Below are 14,210 nucleotides of genomic sequence, written 5' to 3' on the forward strand. Positions count from 1 at the left end.
GCCCTATTAGCCCTGTCTGGATTGGCTTTCCTTCAGTCTGGCAGACATTTAATGGAATGGGTAGAAATAACCTACAGGCTATACATGGAGACCCATCTTCTGCTGATGTTTCCCTTGAGCTCATCTAGCTGCCTGAAAAACTTACGAAGGGGCACAGAGGAGGCTCTTGCAGTAGGTGGAGCTCTTGTGTTGGAGTTTGATGTTGGAGCTTGATTCACCTGCTTGTGAAGGACACTACGGCTGCCTGTGTGCGTGTCAGTGTGCGCGCACATCCCTTTCAGATTGTGCTTATGCAAAATGCAAAGATACAATATAACAAGAGATTTACAAGCCCTCTGTCTATACACACAGGCCCAGGCATATAAATGCTTAAATGGCATTTTCAGTGCAGAGCTAAGTGACAGTGCATGATTGGTGGTGCACCACTGCCAACTGTTAGTGTTTACTTTAGACCTTATTAGAAATTGTAATGGGCTCTTGTTTTCAGCTTGTAATAGTTTGTGTCTATGTGTGAGGATAAAGGCGCTTCACTTCATGTATACAACCTCACATATCTCTCTCCCAACTCCTTGACATCACATACAGTAGAACAAATGTAAACGTCCCCCCCAAGTCCTCCTTTCTTTGCCTGTTTTCCCTCCCTCTCCCTCCCTCTTCCCCTTACCCCCCCCACCCCTCCACATGCACCACCGCAATCTACCGCAGGCCCTCCATCTCTCCAGCCTGTCAGCATACTTTTTCATTTGGCTTGTTGCTACAGGGGGCTCGACGCTGGCAGATTACAACTCGGCAGCCAGTCATTTTCGATTTATCAGAGGCCCCCTCCCTCTGTGCACCCCTCCCCCCCCCTCAGCCTGACACACTCACTACCCTCACCAGAGTCAGTCCAGACACAATGCAATTTCTCATCACACCACCGCTCCAACATACGTCCACCCTCTCCTGCTCTCTCCCAAACCTCCGTATCTTCCTCTTTCGATCAGTGCAGAAAATTTAGCTACAAGCCACAACACCAAAAGATATATATTGTGGCAGTGGAAGGATTTAAGTTAGACAGGCAGCTAGAGCTGTATTATTAGTTAGGCCTCTGTCACTGGTGATGACCCGAGAGAGTGGAGAATATCGATCGCGTGTCACTCAAGGCATTCAGCAGATTGCATTGACAAAGCTTGTAGGGGCCTTTAATAGCAAGGTTAGCAACCCTGGCTGGGACCCAGGAGAAAATTCTAACTGTGCCCTATTTCACGGTGGCTTTTAACCATTCGCTGGGTGCAGAGAGTGGATTGATAACAGTTAGGAAGTAATTTTACTCTCATAATAGCCTTCCTGTGGTTGACATTTGTGGCCCTCGGCCCCGTAAAAGTGCCTCTCCAAGCACAAGGGAAAGAAGCCCAGTACTGTCTGGCAGCTTTTTTGGTTCTTAAAAAAAAAGGCTTTACATGAACAAAGATGCGGTACGCTAACCAAAGCTTTTTGGAGAAAAAAAGATGAAGAATTAGTGTAGAAGTATGATTTATGAGTTGAAAGGAGTCCATTACTCGCAAGAGGAAACCCAGACCAAAACACAAACAGAGTGAGGGCACGGCTTGCAAAGAGGGTCATGGAGCAAATCTTTTGCCCTGCCAAGATCTCTGATAGCTGCTGAAAACACTGTTGTCAGGAAAGAAAAAATAAAACTGACGGGATTTCAATCTCACTTTAATTGTAAACATAAATAAGAGCGTTAAACCACCTAAACAGTCTCTCTTTAAGCCAAGTGATGTGGAACCAGGCTGAAATGTAACGGGTCCCCTGTGTGTTGTAATTTGCCTTCCACACATGAAGGGAAGCTTTTTCTACAAGCAGTGGAGTCATTGCTTGATGCTGTAAGATCTTTTGTTGCGGGTTGCTATTCTCAGTGCACCGTGGACCGAAATCATAACACTGAAAGAGATCTCTATTTCGCTCCTACAGTCGGTCTGTAATATTGAATAAAGAAAATTGGTGTTTATCTTTTGTGCAGTTGGACTTATGCAAAGTTGAAAGAACAGGAAATAACAACGTTCCATGGGCCTTAACTACTACAAAGAAGGTCCCCTGTCAGTCTAGTTCCCAAAATTATTCCAACTTTTTGAGAAGATCAGATTACTGAAGACGACTGTAAAGATGAATCATAATCCAGAGAATCATCGTTGGCATGGCAGTGGTTTTTTTTCAGCAATATACACTGATTGGTGTCGAGGGTTTCTGAGGAAAACGCAGAACATGACTGTGGCAATAATAGCTGGTCTGCTCAGGTGGGTGTAGGCATGACAAAGTGGGTGTATAATTACAGTGTAGACACTTATTTCTAGTTAGTAGGTGAACTGTAGGGAGTTGATTGAAGACCCAGAACCTGCCTTTCAAAAACCATCGTAATGTATGAAGTCAACACAACCAGACCAGCAGTATTTTGCAGGGTGGCCGCAGGCTTTTTTCAGTACAGAAACCAGGCAGGACGTCTTTGACATCGCAGGGACCTTATTTAAACTCTGAGTTTAAAGAGGTGCCCATAAATTACGGAACAATGCCCGTCCAACCACCTAACATCAACCATCTAAATTTAGATGTAGCCCCTCAGTAAGGCTAGAGTATAGAAAATAAAAAATTAACTCGAAGTAAAACAGATTTTTTTTTTTTCTCCTCTTCAGCCAGCAAAGCAGAATAAGAATCAGCACAATCAATTTATTATGGTTTTGTTCTGCTTCCTTTTGTAGAAAACTTCTTTTGGACAATAACAGACATGTATGTTTTCATGATCCAGCACTGATTATGCCTTCTATTGCCAATCTGTCTGGCCAGCTTTGTTATTTTGATTGTCAGATGGGGGGGGGGGGGGGGGGGCTCACCACCAGTGAGCCTTCAGTAGTAAGACTGCTGTTAATGCCAGTACTTGGTAGTAATAACCAATAAACCAATGTCCCAGAACAATGGAAGAATAATCATGATTTGTGTTTAAATGATCATTGCAAATGTAAGCAGAAAAAAAGTGCATGTAATTTTGAATGATATTATTTCTTGATACTGAAAGTTAATATGCCATTTATTCAGATTCTTTTCAAAGTTTTTCCTTGCACACAACATGAAGATAAGCTGAGATAAGACAAGATAGACTTTATTGATCTTGCATCTGCAAAATTGACTTTTGTTACAGCAGCACTCAAGTTTCTGGTAGGTTTAAATAAGGAACGAAAAAAAGCTGAATTATGTGAAGAAGGAATGAGTACATGGGGAAAAAAAGCTACATTAGATAAAGTACACAAGCTGTACATTGATTACCTCTTTCTCTAAGAGGTCGGTTTCAGTGCCAGTGATACTCTGTGTATAAATCTGAAGACTGTGGGGATGTGTATGCTGTAGGCTTTAGATGCTGGTTCTGCGTTAAGTCTGCAATTGGATATCAAAACGATCAACGAAAGAAGATCACACGCTCTCCACTCTGGTGCTCAAGCCGGAAGCGCCCAGATTTCTGTGCTGAGCCCGTTCCTGTTCAGTCTGCGCCCACAACTTCATACCCAGATATGTACAGAGCTCTGTAAGGGCTTCAATTTGAATATCTTATTATTTCAATGTTGTTTTTGGTCTGGCAGTTAAGTTTTATTTTAATTTTTTTGTGCTTTCTTAGCTTTCATGCCTGATGTCCTTGACACTCAGAACAGTGAATGTTACGCTTCGAGGATTCACTTCAACTAGCCACTTTGCTGGTGACTCCTTTACAAGTTTTTGTTAGTTAAGAAAAACACCTGGCGCCAGAACCAGCAAATTTTGCACTTCACAGCAGGCTAATTACCAACAATGATGAGACGACACATTGGGAGTAAATCGACAATCTATGACAGTGGTTCACAGAGCAAAATTTATCATTCAGTGTTAACAGAACAAAAAGGGACATGTTAGTGTTTTGGAAGAAAAGGGGAAGTATTCACACATGTTTTAGGTTCTTGGATTCCAAAGAAGCTGAAAATAGAAAGCTCTGACAGCTGCAGTTCCTAAGAAAATTGCTTAACATTGCTACATTTCTAGTCCAAGTTCTTGTGAACTTCTACGGAGACACAACAGAGAGCATTCTTACTAAAAAACATCCCAAACAAGAACGGGGTTGTGCACAGATTAAGAGTAAAGCTCTCCAGCTGGTGATTAAAACTACGCAGAACATCATCTGTTGCCATATACTGAGCATCCACATAGAGCCCAAACACCACAAAAAGACGAAAGCTACCGCAGCCGGACAAATTTTCACCCTGCTGCTGTCTGGCACAGGTTTCTGTTGCGGCACCACCAGACTTGGGAACAGTTTCTTTCCCCAGGCTTTTAGAAGACTACAATCACAGCAGTGATAAATAACTTTAGAGGGGGTAGGCTTTTGCACTTTGTTTACAAGGAACTACGTATTGAATTTTGTTTATATAACCTATAAAGAATATAAGAAATGTCCTCAAGATTGAAGATCTAACAGCCCATTTACTCAGTTCCATTTTATTCTTAAAGGAGAGTATTCTGCCATCGTTATGGCTTTACATAACATCAGAAAAGCAGTGGATGTTATTGCTTGTGGGTCACTCATTGTCTCTAAAATCTTGATGAATTCAATTACACTCATGTTGTTTGGCTGTTGTTTGTTGCTCTTGGCTTTTCTCTGACTCCCATTACCAATCTGTTTTAAGCAGCCAAAGCGGACTCCCCACCAGCCAAGAAAACGGCTGCTATTAATATGGTGGCTCCATTGCAGTGTCGTGTTTTACGACTTGATAACGATAGACGTGGATTTCAGGAAGGTGGCTAAATGAGGACGTTTACAGCAGGGGATTTAATGATAACAGTACCGGTCTCGAGCAGACACCCTGGGTCAGCCAAACAGAAAACATATATCCTTCTATCAGATTTTACAACACCCTCTAATCTCTAAGTAGCAGCCCAGATGGAGCCAAATGCAGGTAAGGTGAGACATTATTTGGCTTACACCAACATGCAAGCCACAGTATAGTGCTTGACGGGAAGCACTAAATGGTAATACCTGCCTGCCCTTTCGACATGAGCCTATGACCTGCTGTTGACTTTATGATCCACTGGGTTCCGAGATACTGTAACTGCATAGAAATGACTGCAGATATGCAAACAATGGAACACAGAAGTGTTGTACACTGGTGTAATCGTACTAACTGGTGGTTTCATGACTGAAAGAGTGGATTTAGCCCATGTAACCTTCAATTATTAATAAATCTACATCAGTCACTCAATCAAATTCAATGACTACTTTATTAAGAAGTTTGGGTTGATTTGAGGGGAATATATATTATCCATACCAAATACTTGTTTTCCAAAATTAGTTTTTTTGCATGTCATTCCAGCCAATATTGCCCCCATTCACAGCTATGACCTTTTTTTTTTTTTGTATCCTCACGACCAAAGTACAGGGCTCTGCCATCATACAAAAGTGTGTATCCTCTTCATCTTGTAAAAGACTGTAGTTGGACTTTTTTGCAGCAAAGTGTATCAGGGCGAGCACTTTGCAGCTATTCCTGTAACACAAATAGAGCCCTCTTTGCCTAAACTAGAAGCACTTGTCTATCATATTACCACATGAGCCTCACACAAGGCCTGACCCAGTGTTAAGTGTCTGCGCTAAATTTCATTGCCTCCATCTCCTGGAAGGCCTGCCAATATACTGGCAGTGAATTCCTAGAGGAAAATAAATGGCAATAAAAAAGAGAAATGATAGCTCCTGCAAGCCGATAGGAGAGAGCTTTTTCTCTGCTGTCTTTTTTCAACACGGCTCTTATTTGGCACAGTAGCCGTTACTTTAGCTGGATGGGCGTTTGAAAGGCAATATTGAAAGAATGACACCCCAGCACATATCGAAGGGCAGGGGAATCATATAATTAACTGCAGGCAGATTACTTTGATGAGTTGTTATGCGTTGATGAGCACTCAACTCGGCATCCAGAAGTCTGGTACTTTTTAATTTTCAAATGTCTTCTGGGAGGCAATATTCTCTCGGTCTCCTTTGTCTGCTCTGCATGGGGGATGTTGAAACTCGGGGAACTGGAGGCGCGTAAAGTGGGCAGGGAGGTTATTTTACTGCCACAGTGGGCTACTATAACAAGATGTTCAGATATGATCTGAGAGAGTAGAGTTCTCCCACTGCTCTTATATTCTCCCCCCAACCCCATCACCACCACACACTTTTCTCCACCTGCTCAGTTCATTATTAAATCTGGGAATTGTCCCCATAACTCAATCCATGAGACTACTGCATTATATGACCATTTGTGAGAAGGGTGATTGCGACGCAAGGCGGAGGATGGATGTTAAAAGCATATTGATTTGTCTGTAATGTCGTCATAGATCAGAGATTGATGGCAATATATAAGTGCAGCCACAAGCTCTAGTAGCCTCCTGCCTGCGGTGGAGGAAATGGAGTCCTTAGTAAGACTGATGAGATCAAGACAGTGCTCTCAACCATGTTTACACCCCACCCACTCCCCATCCATATGAGCCTCCATTTCCAACTCCTCTGCCTCTCAGGATGCTCTCACCCTGCAGCTGCTGTGTCTACTCGGTGGCTCTGTATCTTTGCTTTGGCTTCAAATTCCAGCACAGTGGTTATAAAAGGCTCCTCTGTGGCCTAAGATAGGTTAGGGTGAGTGCATCTGGCATCAATGAGCTTTCGAAAGCTAGAAAAATGATGTTTGACAAGGTCACCAGAGATCACTGCCACACACTGATGCTGGAGAATTGAAAGAAAATGGAACTTCACTATGGTTTCATACATCTATACTTACAAAGTACTACACTGACTGACTGTAAGTGACATCTTAACCACAGGCGAACAGAGGGCTTTTGGATAAACATGCCAAGTCTTTTAATTCATTATTTAGACACTGCGATGATAGAGCACCTGACCTCCGTGCTTCAACCACATGGATTAAAAACTTGTATTAACACTGCCTGCCTCATTGGCAAACACAAAGCAAACCAAAGCGAACAGTAAACAGATATGTGGCAGTGTAAGCCAAGCTCTGATGCTCTGTGACAGGCTGTGAGCGAGGGTGACAGAAGGGGTTATGGGTGACAAGAGGGCCAGGAGGGGCTTCTGTCAGTGAAAGTTAAAGCAGCTGGGCTTCAGGGCCACGTACAGGGTCAGAGCCAGGCCATGCTGGTGGACTCGCCCACACAGCCACTGTCAGAAAGATGACGTAGAGCCTGATATACAGACCCTGACTAACCTGCAGCCCCCATTTTCACATTAGTCTTGTCAGATAAAGCCAGCTGTGAGTTAAACAGGCCCAGCAGTTTCCAACTGCTGTTGTCAACCAGCCCATGGTGGTGTTAGTAAATGGGCTCTCTGTGAGGCTGATGTGATGTTGGGGCTGGAAGGGACTTAATTAGAATTGCTTAATGTGGTCTAATGTTTAGCAGAGGTGTATCCTCAGGCTATAAGAGAGCATCTGCATGAAGTCGAATGAAATTCTTTAAGTTAATTTTATCTGCTCATTTGTGACGCTCTCCTCCACTTTAGTAGTCCTGGTATATAGACCTCTGAAGATGGCATAAAGGAGGTATTCAAAGTGTAGTGAGAGGAAACTGAGGAGATTTGACAGTGCTGCTGGAAATAGACAATTTATTATCAGCAACAGAGTCTAGGCAGTGGATTATCTATAAAACTTTCATGGTTCTCCCTTAGTGGCAAGCAGCCATAAAACTTCCCAAATGAGGGACTTGTTAATTTACTTGTTAGAGCAAATTAAAAATTTATAAGCGCTTTTAGGTAAATGAGATCCTCTTTCATTGCTGCCCTAGTGGGATTCTTTCTGCCAGATCCTGTGAGGACAGGTTAGCTGTTGTGAAAGCCGCAGAAGAACAATAAAAGCTGTTAAATTGTTCCAGGTTTTATTATCGCCGAGCTCCGCAGCTGCTGTTGTGCGTAACTAAGGGAAACCAGGAGCTGATGGCAGCAGAATCCCACTGAGGCTTGAAGAAAACTGAGCCCAGTTCTCTCCCTTCTTTTTTTTTTGTGTGTGTGATAACAGCTGGGGGTGGGGGTGTGATGGAGTTGCTGTAGAGGACTGGTTGTGTATGACTCTGTTTAAAAAGGCCTTTGTGGTTAGAAATGTTAGTAGACCTACTTTTGTGCTTGATTGCATTGGGGCTGTAGTGCAGCCCTTGAGAATAGGTCAATACACTTGTAAAATTCCACTATGGCCATGGTGAGCACTTTTCAGTAAGTGAGAAAATAATTGACTCCACATGTTCAAGACTATGTTGTAATAGCTGTTTTACTGTACTGTTCAAGGTAACTGCGAAGTTGAATATGTCCTTTGACTCTCATCTTAGAATATACCTCTACAGTTATTTTTGTCTGACATTATTACCATCTACTGCATTCATAAAAATAACATTCACTTTTTTATGTAGTCATAAGTATCTTGTTCAGAAATGTATGTCTCTTTGTAAAGCACGCATGCCATTCAAAAGCACCATGTATATCTGATATTGCAGCTATAATTGTGTTGGCTTTAGAGAATGGGTACATTTCATTCCCACCATCAATGGGCTTGTTGATCAGAGAGTTCCTCCAGCTCTTCTTCATGTACATTCAGACAAACCAGATTCAAGAATGTGTGGAATAAACCATTTTCTGGCAGTCTTCTTACATTATTAAAAATCCACATCAAAGTAGAGCCACTCACAAGTCATATATATCACTGGTTTCTACGGTGGCCGACACGTGCAAACACGCTGCAAACGGCAAAACAAATCCAACAGTAAAACGCTGCAAGAGAAAAATGCGGCAATCACAAAAACGACCGGAGCACACGCGCTGCAAAGCCCAAAACACATGCAAGAGAGAAACGCTGCAAACTTCAAAACGCATGCAAGAAAAAAACGCGCTGCAAACATCAAAACACATGCAAGAAAAAAACGCGCTGCAAACATCAAAACACATGCAAGAAAAAAACGCGCTGCAAACATCAAAACACATGCAAGAATAAAACGCTCTGCAAACATCAAAACACATGCAAGAATAAAACGCGCTGCAAACATCAAAACACATGCAAGAAAAAAACGCGCTGCAAACATCAAAACACATGCAAGAAAAAAACGCGCTGCAAACATCAAAACACATGCAAGAAAAAAACGCGCTGCAAACATCAAAACACATGCAAGAAAAAAACGCACTGCAAACATCAAAACACATGCAAGAAAAAAACGCGCTGCAAACATCAAAACACATGCAAGAATAAAACGCGCTGCAAACATCAAAACACATGCAAGAAAAAAACGCGCTGCAAACATCAAAACACATGCAAGAAAAAAATGCGCTGCAAAACACAACGGAAGACACTAGGGGGGTCTTGACCTGTGGGATAGGGGATCGACTATGGGAGATCTACCATATTAATGAAAGAGAAGAAAGTCAAAAGGTCTTTTTTAAACACTTGGCCGTAATCTTTTACCTTATTATAGCGACATAACTCCGCTGCTCTTCTATAATAAAGTAAAATATTACGGCCAAGTGTTTAAAAAATACATAAATGACAACGTACCTTTTGACGCGCTGTTTCGCCGTTTGCAGCGCGTTTGCGCGTGTCGGCCACCGTAGGTTTCAATGAGGCATTAAGAGTTAAGTTGTTGTCTTGCTGTTAACATATTTATCACATAAATAGTAGGAGAAGTAAAGACTCTAGGCCAGGACATTTCCGTTTACCATCTTGTTGTGTGTATATGTATAAAACATATACATAAACTGTATTTTATTGACAAAACTGGTATAAAAAGAGGTATAGTTTTTGAAATAAGACAATTGGTGATAGTTCTGCTACAGCAACAGTAGTAAGGCTTTGACACACTACTGTGAATTTATTACCTCAGATGTTCAGTTAAATATGTGTGCAAGTAAAACTAATGTGAGTGGTCATCTCGTCAAAGCACTGAACTATGGAGATCAAAGGTGGTGGCAACAATGAATACGTGCTTGCAGCTTGTGTGTAGTTTTTTCGGTCTTTCCTTTAAAAATCATGTTTAACAAATGTGAATGATGTCTCATAACTGTGGGCTCATCCATGCTGAGATTTTGCTGCTCTCCTACAAAGCGTCACAGCGACTGCTGAGTGAAAACAGTTGTTTATTCTCTACTTCAGTAAATTACGATCAGTAAAAGAGACAGAAAAAAAATTAAGTTTTTCCCTAACACAGAACAGACTGTGGGAAAAGAAGACCTCACTGTGTTGAAATTAATGGCAGATGCACTTAGTAGTAGTTTGAATGTTTCATTAGATGCAAATGTCTTGCTGTGTCTTTAATTGTTGTGAAATTCGCCTCTGGAATATTACCACCATCTGTTTATCGTCCTTCTTGGCTAGTCTTTACCCAGTCTTAGCATATACAGCAAGTCATATATATACATGTATCACAGCACCTCAACCTACCCCTTAATTACTTTCCGTATGTTATTGCTCCTGCATAGTATCTGCACATCTACGTCTCATCTCTCCACCTTGGATCTCCACTGAATGCAGTGAAGTGCTCTGGTGTTCATTACAGAAGGTTTAAAGCCGAAACTAAGTTTAAAGGCCCATTAAAAAATATATAGAAAATGACTTGCACGCTGTGACAAGTGGGAGTGATCAAATGATCACAGCTCGGGTCACAGAGACAGCCCCAGCACCCACACACATGGGCTTCTCATTTAGATTTACCACCAGACAGCAGGTCATTAAATCGCAGCTTCGCTGTTTGATGGCACTGACCACCGCCATTCCCCACATTTGCTTAAGACATCCGTTAATCACACCATTAAAAGAAATGAATCCATCAACTGAGTCTCAAAAAGGGGGGAGCGGAAGAAAAAAAAAAAAGCACAATTCTCTGAAGTAATTTAAAGGAGCTCAGGGGGAAATTAAAGGGAACAAGCTGAGGGATACGTTTTCAAATAGCTGTGTAATCAGGTCCCGAGCTATGTAATAGCCCTGAAAGATGAGCCGCCCTTTATTGAAATATCTTTATTAGATGTGTTCTTCAGACATTACATAGAGTTAAATAAATGCAAGATTTCTGATTTCATGCAGTACTTCCCCACTGATAAATCAGGATACAGATGGTGTGATTATGTGGTTTCTCTACAGTAGAGCCAGTTTGATTCCACATTGATTAATAAAAGACAAATCTCTAAATCTCCCCCACACTTGCCTGATTATATCCTTTATAAGCCCACCATATATGAGTTTGGCTTTGGGCTCCCAATATTTGATGGAGAAGTCGGCAGCAGCTTTGCTTTTCTGCTTTTCTTGTGTGTGTGTGTGTGTGTGTGTGTGTGTGTGTGTGTGTGTGTGTGTGTGTGTGTGTGTGTGTGTGTGTGTGTGTGTGTGTGTGTGTGTGTGCGTGCGTGCGCGTGCGTGCGTGCGTGTGCATTCATAAATGCATGAGTGTGCTGGCTTTTGCTGCACAGAGTTTTCAACAGGGACACTGGTTGGTTAATAAATATTATAGGTCAACATGTTTTGATGAAGGAGCCCTAGACTGGGGCATAAACAGCATCCTTCGCGTTTTTTCAAGGATCAGTTCACACGCCAGGCTGGATGAGTTATTGTTCCCCTTTTCTCGCCCTCTCTCTCCAGAAAAAAAAAGAGGATCAATTCCCCTCAGAGAAACTGGCATTAACAGGAAAATAGAGAGAATATGTGCCCTGGTTTTGTGGGAATAAAATGTGCTGGAGGTAATTAGTGCTATTACAGCAGAGGGCACTGCTTAGCAAGAGCCTGTGAACAGGACACTTTGGGTTCTTATGTACCCCTGTCTCATCTCAGCGCTGTGTGACCACATAGACACAAACTCACTCACACAAACATTTTCAGACTCGTGCACACACAGTTAAACAGGCCCATCAGGCAATCCCTGTACTGAGACTCTCTTATCACGTTCAACACTCTGGCGAATCCACCAGCCTTCTACTCCTCATGCAATTCTCCCAAGGAATAGGATTCCTTTCACACCGCTAATGGCTGCAGAAAAGGGAACATTTTCGTTTTAATTATCTGCTCAACTCAAGGGTTCCTTTGGTATTCCCCCGCCTTGTGCCCTTTCATCACATTAATGGTGGCCAATGCCTGAAACGAAAACACTAAAGGAAAGGTAAAAGAAACGCATACTGTGGCTATAGCGCTCTCCTCTTGTGCAGAAAGGGAATAGCAAAGGAGGAGAGGGCTGGAGAGCGTAATCATTTTCTCGTCCAAGTCCTGTGTGTGCAGCACTGTCTCTGCTTTTCCTATTATGTAGGAGAACAGTCGTTTATGGCACTGTCTCATAAACCCAACATTTCATGTGCTTTGAAATGAAACCTGCAGAATTTGCCTGGTCTCAGAGAAGCAGCATGGACATCAATCGCAATCTTGGACTGAGACTACAAACCCCTAGTCCTCCTTCTGAGCCTTGCACTCCCAAGAGTCTTTTATTGTTTTCCACTTTCTGAAGGTTCTCAGATGCTCACCGATTGGCAGATCCTCCTTTTTATCCTTGTCATTTTGCGGCATCTCGAACAAAGTGTCTAGAGGATGACACTTGCTGAGCGCCTGCTGCCTCAGCATGTGGTGTCTGCTTGGGAAGGATAGTGGCTCCATTTGAAGGTTTCTGGAGAGGTGGTTGTCCCTGTTCTCTATTCCATGGGCTGAGTGGAGTCTCACACTGCGAGATCAGATGGCGTCTATCATTGGCAAGCAGAGTGATGGCCACTCAATAGGCTCAGAAACATGACAGATTTACAGAGACAGCACTTCAGCTTCTGCCAGTTCTCACATATTCATGAGCTGACTTGCAAGGGATGCCTTCCCTCGCAAGAGCTATCCATGTACAGCTCTAAACTGCAGTTCTAACAGTTTAGCTCATGTTACAATATTAATTCTCGATGTGTGATGTGTTTTGTAGCTGAAACCTGGGCAGAACAACTCCAAGGACAGTGACAGCGAAAGTGTTAACGGAGAGTCCAAGCCTTCAATCAGGAGCAGCTCCAAAGACAGACTGACCGATGTGAGTACAACAGCTGAACTGACTCATTATAGTCACAACCACTGAATAATAGCAATGTTTCCATGTAATTCTAAAGTTGTGTCGAAGCAACCTTTTGAAAAGCGGCTTGAGAGAACATAGTGATGTCAGATGGAAGCAATATCGGTTTATACGAAGCACGACTGCAATAAATAAAGACCCACTGTTTCCGATTTGGAAACAAAACTTTGAGGACGAAGGGACAAACAAAACCAATCACCTTGGCCATATAACAGAGAAAAATTTCTTTCAGTTCATTTTTCAGTACAAGTAGTTATTCCTTCATTCCACCCACTACTGGCCATAGTTGATCTCTATAAGCAATGAGACCTGATCACTCATGTGCTCAGTCATGTTAAAGTTTATCAGTGTACTTATTAGTAAAAAGTGTTTCCATTAATAAACTCGCCTTAAGTGATTAAAAAATGTATCCGATTTTGTCTTCTCAATTAACTTTCTGCGTAATGTGCATAAAGAATCGATGATGGAAAGGGGACTAATGTTAGTTTTATAAGTGAAGGGTCATAATGTGTGCTGCTTTTCACTGTATGTCACACAGATTAGAGTTGAATATTAATGGGAATCTCACCATTATTTTGGTCTTAAACCATTCAAATTCTATCTCAACCAGCATCATTGTACGTGCACTCAGTAAATATTTTGGTAAAAAGCACTATTTGTACCCTGCAGACAGGTGTGCATGCACCCTTTTTCTCTCTCTCACTCTCACACACACACACACACACACACATTCGCTCTCTCCTGGAAGTTCATCATGATTGAAACTGAAGCAAAGGCATCTAGGTCCTCATTGGTGAAACTGAAGGCAAGTATTAACAGGCAAAAGAAAGTGTGTCTATATGTCCTTTCACCTTGTGACATATTCCAAGATGTAAAGTGAGCAGGCTTGAGGGACCTTGTTGCCAGACACCCACCCTTGCTCTTTGATTTGTGTGGAGAATCTACAGCGACGCAATCAGATATCTGGCCATAATTAAAGCTGTCAGTCGGGAGGCGAGCTAGTCTTTGAGAAAGACATTGCCGAACAACTGAAGCAAATCTGATTCTGCATGTAGCTTTGCAATGCTTGACTGGGCATGAAATGAAATAAGTAATTTGATGTTGACAACAAAAATTGAAATGATACTTGC

The 14,210-nt window shown here is 42.2% G+C and overlaps 1 protein-coding gene across 5 annotated transcripts in view; it reads left to right on the forward strand.

Annotated features, from left to right (window-relative positions):
* The window catches only part of auts2a (activator of transcription and developmental regulator AUTS2 a), a 321,168-nt gene that overhangs the window by 132,992 nt on the left and 173,966 nt on the right, over positions 1–14,210 (forward strand). For all 5 annotated transcript variants that reach the window (XM_075486458.1, XM_075486460.1, XM_075486462.1 and 2 more), the window contains exon 4: positions 12,940–13,041. In XM_075486458.1, coding sequence (XP_075342573.1) covers positions 12,940–13,041 — 102 coding nt within the window. The remainder of the gene's footprint in view (positions 1–12,939; positions 13,042–14,210) is intronic.

Source organism: Odontesthes bonariensis, chromosome 16 (assembly GCF_027942865.1).
Source record: "Odontesthes bonariensis isolate fOdoBon6 chromosome 16, fOdoBon6.hap1, whole genome shotgun sequence".
Taxonomy (NCBI): domain Eukaryota; kingdom Metazoa; phylum Chordata; class Actinopteri; order Atheriniformes; family Atherinopsidae; genus Odontesthes; species Odontesthes bonariensis.